At 41.0% G+C, this 17,692-nt stretch overlaps 1 protein-coding gene across 1 annotated transcript in view; it reads left to right on the top strand.

Annotated features, from left to right (window-relative positions):
- Window positions 1–17,692, top strand: part of SORL1 (sortilin related receptor 1) — a 207,312-nt gene that overhangs the window by 90,233 nt on the left and 99,387 nt on the right. The window contains exons 13-15 of the mRNA XM_069070073.1: window positions 5,907–6,085; window positions 8,533–8,719; window positions 11,968–12,096. Coding sequence (XP_068926174.1) covers window positions 5,907–6,085; window positions 8,533–8,719; window positions 11,968–12,096 — 495 coding nt within the window. The remainder of the gene's footprint in view (window positions 1–5,906; window positions 6,086–8,532; window positions 8,720–11,967; window positions 12,097–17,692) is intronic.

The raw sequence follows: 17,692 nt of genomic DNA on the forward strand, positions 1-17,692 counted from the left end.
TCCTTCCTTCCTTCCTTCCTTCCTTCCTTCCTTCCTTCCTTCCTTCCCTCCCTCCCTCCCTCCCTCCCTCCCTCCCTCTCTTCCTTTTTTCCTTCTCCCCTCATTTTACAACATTTAGCACTTGGTATATAGTAGGTGCTTTTAGAGTGACTTTAGGCTTCAGTTGAAAGTGGACCCTCCTTTGATCTCCCTAAAGTTTTTGAGATGAGGAACAGGATGCTCCAGGCATAGCTGTCCTGTGTGTAGTAAGGAAGATATTTTGGCTATGAGTTCATTGTCTGACCCCTGCTCACTTAGCCAGTGTTCTGTTTTCATGTGCTAAGACCCTCACAGGAGGTGCTGGGAATATACCCCTAAGAAAATGCTTCCCATTTCTTTGGAAGATTGAATATATATACACGTGTATGTATGCATATATATATGTGTGTGTGTGTATGTATATATATATATATATATATATATATATTTTGGCAAGTCAGAGGTATCATCATTAAGTATATCTTTATGCTGAAGGCAGACTCTTTTAGAAGAAATGAAAATTGTTCTCATCTCTCATGATCAGGTTGGCAAATCAAATCTTGACCTGTGAATCATCAGTTGTGATCATTTCTTTTTATATTCAGAGTGCCAAAGCATTCTTCCTGCCTCTTGTCCCCAAGAACTGTGCTTGTGGACAGATGCTTATTAAGCTTGAGCCACATCTCCACTCAGCTATTTGACGTGGGAGAGGAAATGAATCATCAATATAGGATTCTTTATTTTTTGCTCAAAGACATAAATAGTACCAGTTGTTTCATTACCTGTTTCCAGTTCCCAGTGAATGAGAATAAGAAAAGGTTATAGACTCAATGAGACTTTGGGACAGTTGATCAAAGTCAAAAAACAAATAAAAACAATTGAAGCTTATTCTTGCTTAACTGTATGTATTATGTATTTTAGAAATTCAGAATACCTCAAGTGTTCATTTTAATCAGTAGATCTGGCTTAATTTTCCATCAAGTCTTTGAGATGTTACTGTTGGGATATGGAAGACTCCAGATTTCTTGCTGTTATCATATAATGGAAGCTAGGGAAGGGGCACTACCGCTATAAGACAGGAAATAAACCTGATGACTCAGTCTGCTTCTTTCCCACCATGAGGTAGTCTTCAGATAGAAGCTAAGTGCTGGGTTTATAAACCCAGAAGAAGTTCTAGCCTCTAGCTCTGAGAGTTGGGTTCAGTGACAAATCTTTTAGGAATATGTGCTTCCAGTAGTTTAGGGAACAGATATTCTTCCAACAGAGAGGGATGGAAAATTTAATAAAAGAAAGTGGTTCACAAAGGAGAAGATAACCTTAAAAATGAAATTTTGATAATGAAATGTTTCTGTTTCCAATGAAGAAGGGAGCAGACAGCTGGGAGGTTTTCAAGCAGACTAGGCAGATGATTATTTCTTGGTTATACACAAGGGTTTCTTGTTTGATGTTGTTTGGACTAAATGGTGTTGGAATCCCTTCTTTTTCTGACTGTTGGTGGATGTCCTTGGGGTTTGTTGTTCTCCTCTGTTCTTCCTTGGGAAGTCAAGACATGGAAACAGAGAGAGAAGCAGACTCCTTCATGAGTTGCTGTAGGTCTTGGGGACAAAAAACAAAACACCAAAAGACTTGAATGATAATGAATTTGTATCAAAAAATCAGCAAGGTTTGGTGGCCCCTTCTGAGCCCCTTCCTATTTTTCCAGTTCTGCTTATGTCAAAAGTTAGGCAGAATTTGGTGAAGCTCACCTGTCTGAGGCTTCAGTCACCTTTCTGCCTGACTAGTTTTACCTTTCCTAGGGTCTCAGAATTGGAAGGGACTGTAGAAGTCATTTAGTTCAATTTAAAACCTTTCTCTTTGTAGAAAAGTATGATAGGAATTGAATAATTCTCTTCTCTCTGGCATCTCTCAACATTATTCATTCTGCCCCAAGCTGTAGCTTTTCCCTTCCCTTCATTGTCTTCCTGCTCTGAAAATTGTTTTTAAAGTTACTCTTGTACTTTTGAAAGTACTCTTGTAAACCTCACTTTATTCTGGTTCCATTCGTGTTTGGTGAAGTCCATCCTTCCATTCTGTTTGTACATGCCCTTAAGTGATAAACCTATTAGGGGAATTCCCATTATATAGTTTTCTTTGTCATATAAATGAAATTATAAAAGACTTTACAGGTTACCTAGTCCAGCCTTTGAACTACTTGTTCGAGAAGTCCCTCCACAGTGTCACCAACAGGTGTCACAGACAAACAGCAACCTTTAAAGACATTACAAAATCTAGCCCCTGTTTCAGGGGAGCTCAACTTTGGTTGTATTATGAATCCCTTTGACAACTTGGTTATACCTATATACCCTGTTCCTCAGAATAATGTTGTTAAATGCATAGAGTGAAATATATAGGATTAGAAAGAAAATCAATTACATTGAAATATGGTTATGAAAATATTAAGTGAACAAGTTCGCAAACCCTCGGTAAGAGCCCCTGCTTTATTTGAAGTCTTGTGGTTGAACAGCTACTGTTGGACAGCTCTAATTGTCAGGAACCTCAAACGACCTCTTTGCAACTTCTGCCCATTGATCCTGATAAAACAAGTCCTACTTCACCTAATAGCCTTTCAGATATTTGAAGATTACGATCATGTTCACCTCTGCCTTTCCCTAAACTCAACCCAGGTTTTTTCCGCCAACCTTCTCTTCTCAGAGTTTTGAAATTCATCATCTTGGCCACCTTCCTCTCAGCATTCTCCAGTTTGTAAATATCTGTTCCCAAAATATGGTTCCCAGAGTTAAGTACAATATTTCAGATGTGATCTGACAAGGGAAGAATAAAATGGGACTATCTTCCCCTCTGTCAGGGGTGCTGTGCTTTTCTTAATGCAGCCTTAGATTAGATTAACTTGGTTGGCTACCATGGTTTTCTTCTGACTCATATTGAATTTAGAATGCACTAAAACTGTAGGTCCTTTTCACACGAATGGTTGAATAGCCATGTTTCATATGGTACCATACTTGGGAGCTTTATTTTTCTTGAACTCATGAATAAGACTTGAACCTCAAGAATATATTTAATAACCATGATTCTGCCCTATTAAAATCTTTTTTGCATCTGATGGTGTTGTTCAATGTAAAATATTGTCCCCTTCTCCCTTCTTCATTGGGGATAGTTAGAAAAATTGTATCATCAGTGTTTCATTTTTAAGATTATCTTCTCCTTTGTAAAACATTTTCCTTTGCTAAATTTTCCAGTCCTCTCTATTGGAAGAATATCTGTTCCCTAAACCGTAGGAAGCATGTTTTCCTAAAGGATTTATCACTGAACTGACCAATAATCAGGGTCAGAAGCGAGACCCTGTTTTTATATACCTAACACTATATACCTGTTTTTATGTACCTAACACTTAGTGTGATGCCTTACACATAGTAGGTGCTTCTTAGATATTTACTAGATTGGATTGATACAGTAGAAAGAGCACTGACTCTGGTGTCAGAGGAGCTGAATTCGAATGACACTTCTGATTATTACCACCTTTATGACCTTAGACAAGTCATTTCAACTTGGGCCTCAGTTGCTTCTTCTGTAAAATGAGAGGGTTGGGCTAGGTTATGCTTTTCAGCTCCACATATGTGATCCCTAAGTTTAGGATTTATATTTGACTGGGTCCGTTTTCTCAGACATTCTGTCAGAACCTCGTCTACTAATCAGTGTAAGGTGATATGGCCGCATTCTGTTAGTTCTGTTAGTTTCCATTTCAGTAATCTGTTCCCGTTGTTTATCTGAATCAGTAACAGCTATAGTTTCCATTTATGTTAAAGTTTGTAAAGGTCCCTTTATTACTTCCTTTACCATCTGTAGTTGTTGCAAACCCCCTCCCTTTTTTTTTTAAAAGAAATTCTGGAAAATAATTTTCTTTTAAATGAGCAGTCTTGTTTGCAACAACAGGCCTGTGCTTGACCGTGCATTTGCTTGTTAGCCTCATTAACACGTTATTGGTTGGACTCTTCAGGAACCTCCTGGGAAATGAAATGATTCGTCTCTTGAGGTTAGCTAGAATTGGAGGAACTTAAAAATAGATGTAATTAGGCAGTGTGCAAAAGACGGGATCTGTAGCGTTGTTACAAAGCAGACAGACGTCGCTCATCATTTCTGCCAAGCAAGACGACTTCATTAGACTTGTATGTATATGAGTGGATGTTAAGCCTTTACAGAGACCACAGGCAAGGAAGGGGATTGAAAAGGTCAGCTCATCCCCTCCTCTGTTTTAAACCATCCCAGAAGGTGAAGATGTCTCATCTTGTTAAAACCTTGAAGGAAGGCATTTCTTTAGCGTCCTTATACCATTGCCTAATGTCCTCACCATTATTAGGTTTTTTTAGGATAAATCTAAATACTTACCATTTTGGGGTGCTGTATGTGAATGAAAGTCAGAGTACAATAGAAAGCACTGTTTCATGTGAATCTGAAATGATTTTACCATATATGTTATATATGATTTTTAAAATTTCACATGAATATGTTACAAATATAAATATGATGTATAACTTATAAATATATCAAATGTAATTTGTAATACATAATTTTTAAATCAATCAAATATATAATAGATACTCTTTATGGTTCTGTTTATTATGCCAGGCTCAGTGCTCAGTGCTTGAGGGAATATAAAATTATTCTTATTCATTCAGGAAGCATCTATTAAACACTTACTATGTGCCAGTACATTGTGCTAGGAGCTGCAGATACAATGATGAAAACAAAATCATTCCTGTGCTTAAGGAACTTACATGCTCTTGGGGAGATAATATGTGCACATATAAATAAAGAAAAAAAATAAATACAAGGGAGTTTCCACGAGGTAGATGTTAGTAGCTGGGTTTTACTCATATGAACTGTTATGTAACCGGGCTTCTCACTGTCCTATACTTGTGAGCTTGATTTTTCTTGAACCTAAATAAAAGACTTAAACTTTAGTAAGGATTAATGTAATAACTGTTATTCTTATCTTTGGAGGGTTTTTTTGCATACTGCTTATGATTGTCCAACATAAAATTCTGTTCCCTTTTCCTCCTTCATTGGGGTCACTATATCATTAGAATTACGTTTTATATATTGCCTCATCCTTTTGTCGTCCACTTCCTGAGCATCAGGAAGGTCCTCATGGGTCAGGTGGTATTGGAGCCCAGATTTGAAGGAAATTAGGAATTCTGTGACGTGGAGGTGAGCAGTGGAATGCATTGGAGGCATGGGGTGCAGTGGGGTTGGAGAGGATAGGACACAGTCTGTGCAAAGTCATGGAGTTGAGATACGGAATGTTGTGTATGTGTTAGAAGTCAGAAGGCCAGTGGGCTGGACCATGAAATGTGTGACGGAGAGTAATGAATGCATAACAAGCCAGCAAAGGCAGGTTAGAACTAGACTGTTTAGGCTTTAATGCCAAACAAAGGAATTTGTCTTTGGAGCTCACATTCTGGTGGTGGCCAAATAAGGCCTGTACAGCCATCAGTAGGATGCAAGGTAAAATGTTATAAGGGTAAGAGATGAATTTAGCTGGTTTGCTATAAGAATTCTGAGGTGGGAAAGATCATTTTCACCTGGGATTTATCAGAGAAGACTTTATTCTGAAGAACTAAGCCTAAAATCTCAAATACATAAGAAAAATGAAGACAGGATGTATTTTGTATGTAATTGGAGATTAAAAAAAGTCGGTTCCTAACTCTATGTTCCTCATAAGCGCAGGAGGGAACTCACCCTCCAGGTAATTTTTCACAAGGACAAAATTTAATATTGTTGTAATAAGTAAACAAAACATTGCCTGTCTTCCTGGGCTTGGTTCCCTGCCCAGAGGCTGTTTAGTATAGGGAATTTTAACCTTATGAATTTCCTTGTTTTTGTTTGGGTAGGTACAGTACCAATGAAGGGGAGACCTGGAAAACATTCAGCTTCTCAGAGAAGCCTGTGTTTGTGTATGGGCTTCTCACTGAACCTGGAGAAAAGAGCACGGTATTCACCATTTTTGGGTCATACAAAGAGAATGGGCACAGCTGGCTGATCCTGCAGGTTAACACAACAGATGTCCTAGGTGAGTGAATCTTCAGGGGAGTCATCATCTGCTGCCGCCATCTTGATAATCATTACTGCATGGCCAACACTGATTGAGTTCTTGGTGTGTTCTGAACCCTCCTGAGCCAGACATTCTAGAGAAATACAGCAGGAGGAAACTATCCTTCCCCTCTAGGGGCTTATTGTCTGATTGGAGCAGGTGATCACAGGTGTAAATAACAAAACACAATATCAGAAATCTGCACAAAAAGCAAATGCAGATTAAGGACTCCATGGAGAAGCATAAGGGAATTCTAGGGGTGAATGAAGTGTTCATCTATGTTAGTCCTACAGTTTCTGTCTCTTACCTCCTTCTTAGGGTAGCATGAAATGCTTTCCAAATAGTGAAAGTAAGTCCAGTGGTATTATGAAGCCCCTGTGCCATTGAGATCCCATTCTGCACTGCTCAGTGAATCAAGGTGAAGGGCAGTATTCCTAAATCAGTTATCTTCCATGAGTCCAGCTTCTATACATGTCTTTAAGATTTGCCAAGTGCCTTATATAGATTCTCTCATTTGACCATGACAACTCTAAAAGATAGGTGCTATTAACCCCATTTTATAGATGAGGAACCTGAGACTCAGAACAGGTACATAAATTACCTAGAACTGATATCAGAGTCTGGATGCAGTCCTGGGTCTTTCTGACTCCAAACCCAGTGCACTTTTCTGCCAGACCCTGGGTCTGTTTCCTCATCTGTAAACACTAATAATTGTTCATGTTTACATGATACTCTGAGATTTACAAAGCACTTTCTTTGCAGCGGCCATATGGGGTAGGTTGTGCAAATAGCAGCATCCTTATTTTATAGATAAATGACTTGGCATGGTCACACAGCTAGTGAGGACCAAGATCACAATTTAGCCTCAGATCTCTTGACAGGTCCAGGGCTCTTTCCATTACACATTATAAAATGAAGGGCTTAGATACTGTACAATTTCTATGTCTCCTTTTATCCCTTGGGTGGTCTGGTTATATGGAGAATCACCAAGGCCAGGGTTCTTCACCTTTGTTGTGTGTGTGGACCTTTTGTCAGCTGGATAAAGTCTGGATAAAGACCCCTCAGAATACTGTTAAATGCATAAAATAAAACATGTAAGATTACAAAGGAAATACATTCTATAGAAATACAGCTATCAAAATGTTTTTAAAAAAATTTTAGGTTTTTCCCCTGAAATCTCTCCACAGATTTCTCTGGGGGGAAGATTTATAGATCCAGGTTTAAGGACCCATATTCTAAGGGAATTTCTTAGATACTTAAGGAATTCTTAGATTCAGAATGTCCCCTTGGCCTTAGACTGGCCAGTGAGTTTTTGCCATTATAAATGAATTCAGTTTGATTTAGCAAATGTTTATTAGATGCCTACCATGTTCAAGGTAGCAAAAATAGAAAGACAGAAGACTGTTCCTGATATCAAATGCCAATGCATTTCATCGTGTGTGTGTGTGTGTAACAGATTTACACATGTACACAAAAAGGTATTAGTTCAGGGAAAATTGAGGAAAGAGAGAGTATCAACAAGTGGAGGGCTGAGGGAAGCCCTCACAAAAGCAGTGGTTGCGGTACTAAGTCTTGAAGGAAGAAGAATCGTCTGAGCAGGGTGATACTGGTAAATGTTTAACATCTGGCACTTGGTGGGTGAGGAGTGGAATTGTACACTCTCTATAGTTTTATGTTTAATCTGTATTATTTACATTTTTTAATTCTAGTTAATCCGCAGAGTGATAAATGAAGCCAACTCCTGAGTGTAAATGCTCACTCTAAAACTTAACAGTTGGTTCACTGACTCCAGCCCACCCTGAATTCTGAGAGGCAGAGATGAGGAGGGCCTGCCTTTCAGATATGGGGGCTGGATTCTGTGAATGGATGGGGGCAGGAAATGGAACGTTGAACTTGGGAATCAGATTGTGGACTGGTTTGTCTGTAGCATGGAGCATATTGAAGGGGAGTATGTGGCAGCCATATTGTGGAGGGCTTTGAATGCTACAACAAGGAATTGGTGTTTCTCTCCTGGGGGCAGTGTGCAGGCACTAAAAGTTTTCTGAGCTGGGTAATATATATATTTTTTAAGCAATTTGGAAAGTGGATTGTGGAGAAGTGAGACTAGACAAGGTGACCATTGAGGAGGGCATTGTGTTAGTCCACATGAATAATGATGAAGGGCCACAGGTTTGTGAGTGGAGAGGAGAAATCAGATGCGAAAGATGTTGCAAAAGTACAGTTATCGATACTTGGCCACTTACTGGGAATGGGGATGGGGAGGAAAAAGGGGGTGGAGCCAAAGATAATTGAGTTTTGCAGCCCAAGTAACTTAGGAAAGGTGGAACAAGTTTAGGGGGAAATATAATGAATGAGATAGGAAATTGGGGCATCTCATGTTGGTAACTTAATGCTACAGAATTTTGTTCTTTTTTTGCCCCCCTCAGGGGTTCCTTGCACTGAGAATGATTATAAGCTGTGGTCACCATCTGATGAACGGGGGAATGAATGTTTGTTGGGGCATAAGACTGTCTTCAAACGGAGGACTCCACACGCAACGTGCTTCAATGGAGAAGACTTTGATAGGCCAGTGGTGGTGTCCAACTGTTCCTGCACAAGGGAGGACTATGAATGGTAAGTGCCAGGAGCCCATCAGCTGGGGCCAAGAGAGCCTCTGCACACAGCAGATCTTACAAGAACAGCGAGTTATGGGGCAGGCTGCCCTGGTGTGAACTAAGCAGGGTAAAGGGCGCCCATTTGGGGTCATCTCTTTTCACTAGGAACCCTCTTGGTATGATGATAAAGAGCTTCAGTCTCGGCTTCAGGAGACCTTGAGTTTAAATCTTAGCTCTGATGCCTTCCAGTTGTGTGACCATTTTACAGATGACGAAACCAAAACTCAAGAGGGATAAAATCATTTACCCATTCACGAAGTGTCTGAACTGATATTCCAGGCCAGGTGTCCCAGTCCCAAAATGAGTGCTCTTCAAATTGCATTAGTCTACCTTCCCATGAGCCTAAATGCTCAAAAACTGGGAAATTTGTTTCTGAACAATAAATACACTTCAGCTTCTGAATTCGTTTTTAGGAAGGACAGATTCTTTGAGAGGTATTCAGATACACCATAGAAATGAACAGATTGGGGAGCAGTGCTAACCATTGGAAAATTAGCTGTAACACACTACCTTTACTTTACATATAAATGATTGGATTGAAGCCTAGGTTATTTTCTTTCACTCATGCACATGGACGTGCACGCATGGTTCCTAGCAGAGCTACCTAAGGTCCAGATAACTCTCATGGGTCCATATCCACCCAGAGCAATAGCACCCGAGCTCTCATCAATGTATTTTCTCTTTCTCCAGTCACCCAGGAAACATAGTTAATTCAAAGCACAGTTATTTATTGAAAGAACTTACTAAGGCAAGTCAGAATAGATCATTCCTCCATAAACGTGAGCTACATCTCCTACAAACACACATGATATCAGTGGACTGAGGGGGTATTTATAGAAATCATGCATAAGGGATACAGGGGGAGCAAAGATATAGTAATAATAACACATTTAAGTAGTACCTACTACCGTCGATAATAAAACACTGTCTTATTAATTTTTTTTGGACAGAAAAACACCAGAGGGCTTATTTTCAGGGGAGGGCTTATTTTAATGAACATTGGCAGCAATGACATGTGACTCCTCTACAATTGCTTTCTTATACTCAACAGTATAGCTCTTCCTTTTTGTACTCATGTCTGGGGGTCAAAACAGACAGAATAATAAAATTATGACCATCAGTCCTTCTTTTCACTCCATCATGCCCCCTGAGTTCTTCTTTTTTCCTCTATCATGCCCTTTTTATCCTCCATCATGCTCCCTCACTCCCGCTTACATACCTGGTTTTTATGTTGTCCTGCCTCAGCTCTCCTCTGCGGCACTGCTCTCAATGGCGCCAGCAAGCAAATCACTGGGGAAGAACAGGATGACGTGCTCAGTGCTGCAGCTCGGAGCGCAGCGTGCGTTTCACCCCGGGGGGGGGGGGGACGGTGCATACAGAGGGTAACGTAATGTAGCGTGTAGCGCAGGGGATCACCTTCACTACAGTAGCAGTCTCAATAGGGCTTATTTTTGGGGGAGAGCTTATTTTAGAGGAATCTTACACAGTAAGGGGAGGGCTTATTTTCGGGATAGGTCTTATTATCAGGGAAACACGGTATGTGCCAAGCATTGTGCTAACCACTTTACAAATACTATCTCATGTTGACCCTCACAATGATCCTGGGAGGTAGGTGCCATTATTTATTTATTTATTCATTCATTTATTTGCTTTTTGGCAAGGAGAAGGCAGGGCAATTGGGGTTAAGTGACTTGCCCAAGGTCACACAGCTAGTAAGTGTTAAGTGTCTGAGGTCAGATTTGAATTCAGGTCCTCCTGACTCCAGGGCCAGTGCTCTATTCACTGCACCACCTAGCCAGCTCGATAGGTGCTATTATCTCCATTTTACAGTTGGGTAAACTGAGGTGGTAGTTATGTGACTTGTCTAAGGTCACCCAGTTACTAAGTGTCTGAGGCCAGATTTAAGCTCAGATCTTCCTGACTGCAGGCCCAAGACTCTATTTGCTGTACCCTCTAGCTGCCAACTCTTTCTAATGCTGCCAGTCCAATGATATTGCCTAGTGATGCCATTGCACTGTCCTCATTGGGCCTGTTCCTAAATAGATATGTTGTCTCTGCTGGTCATGCTGTTACCTTTTCCCTGCTGGTCTGAGGGTACCTCCTTGGCACGGTAGAACACTGGTCTTGTGATGGCTGCTGAGCATGGTCATTTCTGCTGGGTGTCGTTGCCCTCTGCCACTAGCTTCTGGCCTCATCTTTCCAGGATCAACCACTTTCTGGCCATCTTAGTTCTAGTCTGCTACCCTGGATAGTAACTGGTGGCCAGATTCTTTCTCTGTTAAAGGAGGCAGAGAACTCTTTAGTCATGGGCCACCACACCCATCTGAGAAAAAGCAGGCAGAGCATTCCTTCCAGGGAAAGGTTCAGTCTTTTCTGCCACTAAGCTTAGTGATTTGAGCTCCCTTATTTGGACAACTACTTCTTTTAAGATTAAGCATTCCCAGCATTTTCTCTGGCTTAGCATATAGGCAGAATGGAGCCAGAACCAGACTTAAGTCCAGGTGGCCACACCTATATCTATCCCGTATTCCTGCCGTTTTTTTTTTAGGCATATCTGACAGCAGCAAATCTCCTTTACTTTGGTTCTTTCTTTTGGGCAACAGAGAAGCCTAGTTTTTTACCTTGCATATCTATACATTGGGAAACACTGTTGAGGTAGGTCTATTTAATAAGGATAAATGAAAATGTTCTGTTAGTGTACATTTATGGAGAAATCCTCTTTGACTTACAAAATTTTAGGACTAAAAGGGACTTTAAAGATAATCTAGTTCAGTACCCACTTCCGCTTACAGAGAAAGAAAACGAAAATTTGAGGGTGTTCTACTATCAAAGACAGACCCATGTTTGGGGATCCCCCAGCCTGCCCCCAGATTATTAGAGCTGGAAATAATCGCAGCAGTCATTTAGTCCGTTAATGGACCAAAGTCATCTGCCTTGTTTGTGGCAGTGCTGGGGACCAGAGGCCTAATGAGGCCTAGAGAGGTTCATTCATTCTCATTCAGTAAGTGTATATTTGAGTACCTACAGAGCTGGGGACCTGAGGCTTGTGGAGGTTAATTCATTCAGTCAGTGTGTTTTTTAGTACATACCATGTGTCCACTCAGAAGCTGTTTTTGTACTAGATCACTATATGAAGCAAAGGGCTAGGTTTCTTAATCTCTCTCCCCTCCCTCCCCCTAGTCTTAACCCTTTTGTCTTTTTTTCCAGTGATTTTGGCTTCAAGATGAGTGAAGATCTGTCATTAGAAGTTTGTGTTCCTGATCCTGAATTTGCCAGTAAACCCTTCTCCCCTCCTGTGCCTTGTCCTGTTGGCTCTACTTACAGGAAGACAAGAGGGTATGTATGTACTAGGAGAGTTCTTATAACATCGTGGCAGGAGGAGTCTGGCGTTCTATTATCATAGATAGACCCATATTTGAGGGTCCCCTGACCCGTCCCAGAATATTAGAATTGGAAGTGATCTCAGCAGCGACTTAGTTTAACCCACACCTGAAGAATCAGCATAGCAGCATCCTGTCCACTTGTCATCCAGCCTTTATTTGAAGGCTTCCAGCAAGGGGGACCTTGCTACCTTTTGAGGCAGTCCATTCTGCTTTTGGGTATTTCTAATTGTTAAGAAGTTCTCCCCCACCTCCCTCCCCCCGCCAGATATCAAGCCTGTAGTTTTTTCTTTTCAACTTCTGCCCCCTTGTAGCAGCAAGCACCCCAGCATCTCCAGGGTGGCTGCTCACACAGGTTCTTGGATCTGCTTTGTTAAAGGAAAGCAACTCAAAATGGGTTAACAAGCTTACTTTAATCAGTCAGACATATCATTTACCTTGTTCAGGGGAAATAGGTCAGCACCTCGAACTTCAAAGTATACAGGCATAATTATCAAGACAGAAACATCAAGTAGACAGATTTCCAAACTGTCCAACCATTACATCCATACCCAGTCAACATCTGGGTTTCCACATTCTGGGTTTTTCAAAGCCGGGGGACTCTCAATAACGGCTTCCCAGAATTCAGATCAAATCACAGAACACTTCTCAAAGTGAGTCCCAAAACAAAGCTACACATCAGGGCTTATATAGCCTTCTCCTGGCTCAGAGAATGTAACCACCTTATTGACTCACTGGCCAATCAAGAAGTATCAACTGAAAAACAAGCCTCCCCCACCCCAGGCTTCAGGTGCACATTAGCCTAGGGGCAGGGAAGATCTTTAAAATTTACATTCTTATTACACCCCTTAGCCCTGGTTCTGCTCTCTGGGGTCATATAGAAGTAGGCTAATCTCCTCAATCCTTCAGATTCTTAAAAAGGTAGCTAGGTGGTGCAGAGGCTAAGAGCTTTGGATCTGGAGTAAGGACAATGTGAGTTCAAGTCAAACCAAATCAAAGCTATAGATACTAACTGTGTGACCCTGGGCAAGTCATTTAAACTTCTGTTTGCCTTAATTTCTTTATCTCTAAAATGGAGGTGATAATAACACATATTTCCCAGGGTTATTGTGATGACAAAAAGAGTTAATATTTGTAAAATGCTTTGCAAACTATATAAAGCTAACTGCTATAATATAACCTTATCTTCCTCCACCCCCCAAGTTTTCTCTTCTCAGCTGGATAGTCCCAGTTTCTTCACTGTTGCCCTCTGCTAGACATCTCTAAAATACTGATGACCTTCTTAAAGAATGGTGCTGACATCTGGATAGGATACTTTAGATGTGGCCTGGCCAGGGCATGGTCCAGCAGGATTGTCACCTCCCTATTCCCAGAGGCTCTGCTTCTCCTAAGATGGCTTAAGAATGCATCGTGGCCTTCTTGGCTTTGCTGTTATCATACTTGGAAGTCAACTCCCTAGTCTTTTTTTATGGAGCTACTATCTAGCCTTGCTTCCTTCATCTTCTCCCAGGGAAGTCAGGTCTTGGAACCCAGCTGTAAGATTCCACATTTATCCTTAGTGGATTCTTCCCAGTGCTCCAGCCTGTCAAGGTTTTTTGGCTCCTGGCTCTCCTTCTAGCTTTGTGCTGTCTGAACACTTAGTGGGCGTGCTGTTTATTGCTGTTATATGGGACTTTATTGGGATCGTGGATAAAGAGAGCCTGGGGCCACGCCTTGGTTCTTCACTGTCAGCTGACATGAAAGCCTTAGTGAGTCCCACTCTTGAGGTCCAGTTACTTGGCTGGTTCCAGATCTGTACATCCTGCTGTCAGCATGTCCATGTCACCATCTGTCCTACCAGAATCCCAGGAGAGACTTTCTCAAATGTTTTGTTAAAATCTAGGCAAACTAGATAGGTAGCATTCTCACTTAGTAAATGCTTTCCAAAAAGGAAGTGAGGTTAATCTTACCTGACCTGTTCTTGAGGAAGTCAAGTTGGCTTCTTATAGTTAGAGCCTTCCTTCTTAGTGCTCGCTAACCAACTCTTTAATACTCTGGTCTAGAATTGTGCTGGGCGTCAGTCAGGCTATATAAACACTCCCTGTTTGGTAGTTTGCAGACTCCATACTTTTTTGCCTTTTTTCTCTCCCATCAGAACAGTTGCCCTCCCACACTACAGTCATGCCTCTCCTCTTCTCCACCATCCTTCAGATATCCCACTGGCTCAGTAATAACATCTGCCAGTTCTTTTCAGTGCCTGAGGATATAGCCCATTATCCTGCGATGATATTATTATCTCCTCTTTCCTCCTCCCTCCTCCCCTCCCCACCAAGTTTTCTTTTCATGATTAGACATTCTAGTTTCTTCAACTGATTCTCATGTGGCACAGACTGATGACTATTTGTTATTTTACTTGCCCTCTGCTGGACACTGTCAGGGGTCGGGAGTCTGTAGCCTTGAGGCCACATGTGGCCCTCTACGTCCTCAGATATAACCCTTTGATTGAATTCAAACTTCACAGATTGTATTTTCATTTATTTTTAAATTATTATTTTATTAAAAAAAATTTTGGAGGAGGGAAGGCGAGACAGTTAGGGTTAAGTGACTCATCTAAGGTCACATAGCTAGTGAGTATGTCAAGTGTCTGAGGCTGGATTTGAACTCAGGTCCTCCTGACTCCAGGACGGGTGCTTTATTCATTGTGCCATAATTATTATTTTTATTATCCTTAAGGGATTTGTTTTGTGAAGTTTGATGCAGTGGGTAGAACCTCAGACCTGGAGTCAGGAAGACATGAGTTCCAATATAGCTGTAGATACTTAGGCAAGTCCCTTGACCTCTGTCTCAGTTTCCTCATCTATAAAACGAATATAATAGTACCTCCCTCCCAAGGTTGTTGTAAACATCAAAGGAAATAATAGTTGTAAAGCTCTTAACACAATGCCTAGCTTTTTAAAATTGTTATTATGTTTATTAGCTATGAAAGTACTTAGCACAGGGCCTGGTACATGGTAGGCACTTAAATGCTTATTCTTCACTGTTCCCTCTATCATTTCCACCCCAGCACCCACGTTATTCCTGTTAGCAGGAATGAAATCCAGAATAAAATTCCCTCCTTGTTGATTCCCTTAATTTTTGAAGGCTGGCATCATCATTAAGGAAATTAAGGCTCTTTTCTTTCAACTTTGGTCCCAAGCTTCCATTCCCCTTTTCTAGGCTTCAGAACATACCTTCTTTTTTGCCTTAAGACTAGTGTCCTTTCCACTTTATAAATTGTCTTCCAAAGCAGTCACAGTATTGCTATTATGATATGACCACGAATAATCCCTTCCATTTTTAGAGCTCTTTTATTTTTGAAGTGTGTTCTTATCTTTTATGTTATTTGCTCTTACAATGACAGTGTAGATCATGGGAGATAAACAAGATTCTCCTTCCTGAGCAGATAGAAAATCTGAGTCCTAGACAGAAGTGGCAAACAGCCCAGGAGAGCACAGGCAGCTACTGAACCTGGAAAGCCCCATTTCTGAATTCATTCCCTGCCTGGTTCTTTTTCTATTAGTTTTTCTTTGAAAAAAGCTAAATTAGTGGTCTTTCCCATTACCCTTCCCATTAGTTATCTACCCAGGGACAGATAAAGATGGGTGCTTTACAGTCATCTGGCTAAATTTCTAGTTGTTCTGGGTAATGTCTTCCTTGTAAATGTGAAGTTAAAGAGATGCTATCCCTTTGGGGAGCCTTGTAGAAAGTATGTTTCTTTCTTAACCTTTCTTCTGTAGTGGATCTCTTTGGCAGTCTGGTGAAATCTATAGACTCCTCAGAATCAATGTTCTTTCAATATTGAAGGACATGCTAACTTTCAGTTAGAGGTTGGTGAAAATAAAAATGTGTTTATTTTTTTTCATCCAAGGTCACAGCCACCCCCCCTCCCCCAAGTTGTCCCCAAATCCTTTGGACAGATTTCTGCTCTTACACTTACATCACCTATGTGTCTTAATAGCCTGGGTGGCCACATTCTCCATTATGAAATAGCACTCTAAGTTTTGCTAAGCATGTTACAAAGATTGTCTCATTTTAACCTCATAACTGCCCAGGAGGTAGATGACCTTATGTTCATTTTACAAATAAGAAAACTGAGGCAGATGTTAAGTGACTGCCCCGGGTCACACAGCTAGTGTCTGAGGTGAGATGTGAATTGAGATCTTTCTGACTCCAGGCCATCAATCTATTGACTGAGCCAACTAAGAGAATGAAAAGGAAGGAATGTGACTTTTGTCTTTCTAGGCTTCTCCACTTACTCCATTTTTCTGCCACTGGGTTGTATTCTTAGGAAGAGCTTGGTCTTTGTTAGGATGTGGCAGCTGAAAACATCTGGATGATTTTGTATTCGTTACTGACATGTTGCCTCCTTCTGTTGCTCCAGGGGCAGTACCCCATCCTATTCTTAGCAAGCTTAATCTTTGCTTTGCTTCTGTGAAGATCTTCTGCAGAGCTGGGTTGGCAAAGTATAAAAAACTTAGCCTCCTCATTGCCTTATCAACTGAACTAAATGGACATGATGATAAAATTTCCTGTCTTGGCATTCACGGCTTTCGGTAGCCTGACTCTTAGCCAGGGATGCACTAGTAAATTTTTAACAACTGGATTCCTGGTAGGAAAAATGTACTCATGACACCCTTTTATAATTTAATCTCCATTTTAACATTTTCTCTATCTCTCTGTTAAATCTAGGCAGTCAACAAAATAATAAATCAAGCCATGATTTGTAGCATTTGCTGATTTACAAGGTACAGATGCTCTCACTGGAAATTTAACGGAGGGTTTTTGTGAGTTGGTACAAGCTGCTTACAGCACACCCCTTTTCTTAGCTGATATTCCTGGTGTCTATATTCTGGGGTAGCTAAGTAGTACCATGGTGCACAGAGTGCCAGGTTTGAAGTCAAGAAAACTCATCTTCCTGAGTTCAAATGCAGCTTCAGACACTTAGTAGCTCTGTGACCCTCGGCAAGTCACTTAACCTCATCTGTAAAATGAGCTGGAGAAGGAAATGGCAAACCACTCCAGTGTCTTTGTTTAGAAAACCCCCAAGGGGTCACGAAGAGCCAGACACAAATGAACGGTGACTTTCAAGAAAACTCTGTTTTTGTCTTTCCTTTAGGCTCACCTGGAACACCTATATTTTGAACACGTGCAGTAGGAATGTTGGGAGACCAAGGCTTTGCAGAGCTTAGATTTAAGAGTTGCCACCCTCAGTCACCTAAACATATTCTCATATTGTCAAAGAATTTAGAGTTCAGAGGGAACTTTGGTCCCTTCTTATCCCACTTCTAGAGAGACAAGAGTCTTTCTCTTTGCACAGACCTTCTCAGAACCCTGGTATGGACTCCTCCCCACCCCCACCCCCATTCAGACCCCTTCTTCCCTCAGGGCCTAGCTCATATGCCACCTCCTCCACAAAACCCTTTTTGCTTTCCTTCTAGCTAGAAGTAATTGAGCATCTTCAGACTTGCCACAGTACTTTGATTAATCTTCTTAGCACTTCATTATTTTCTAGCCTGTGTTTTTCCCTATTGGTG

Source organism: Petaurus breviceps, unplaced genomic scaffold, assembly GCF_028583685.1.
Source record: "Petaurus breviceps papuanus isolate PSGF00001 unplaced genomic scaffold, PetGlider_PUasm1.0 90804, whole genome shotgun sequence".
Taxonomy (NCBI): Eukaryota; Metazoa; Chordata; class Mammalia; order Diprotodontia; family Petauridae; genus Petaurus; species Petaurus breviceps.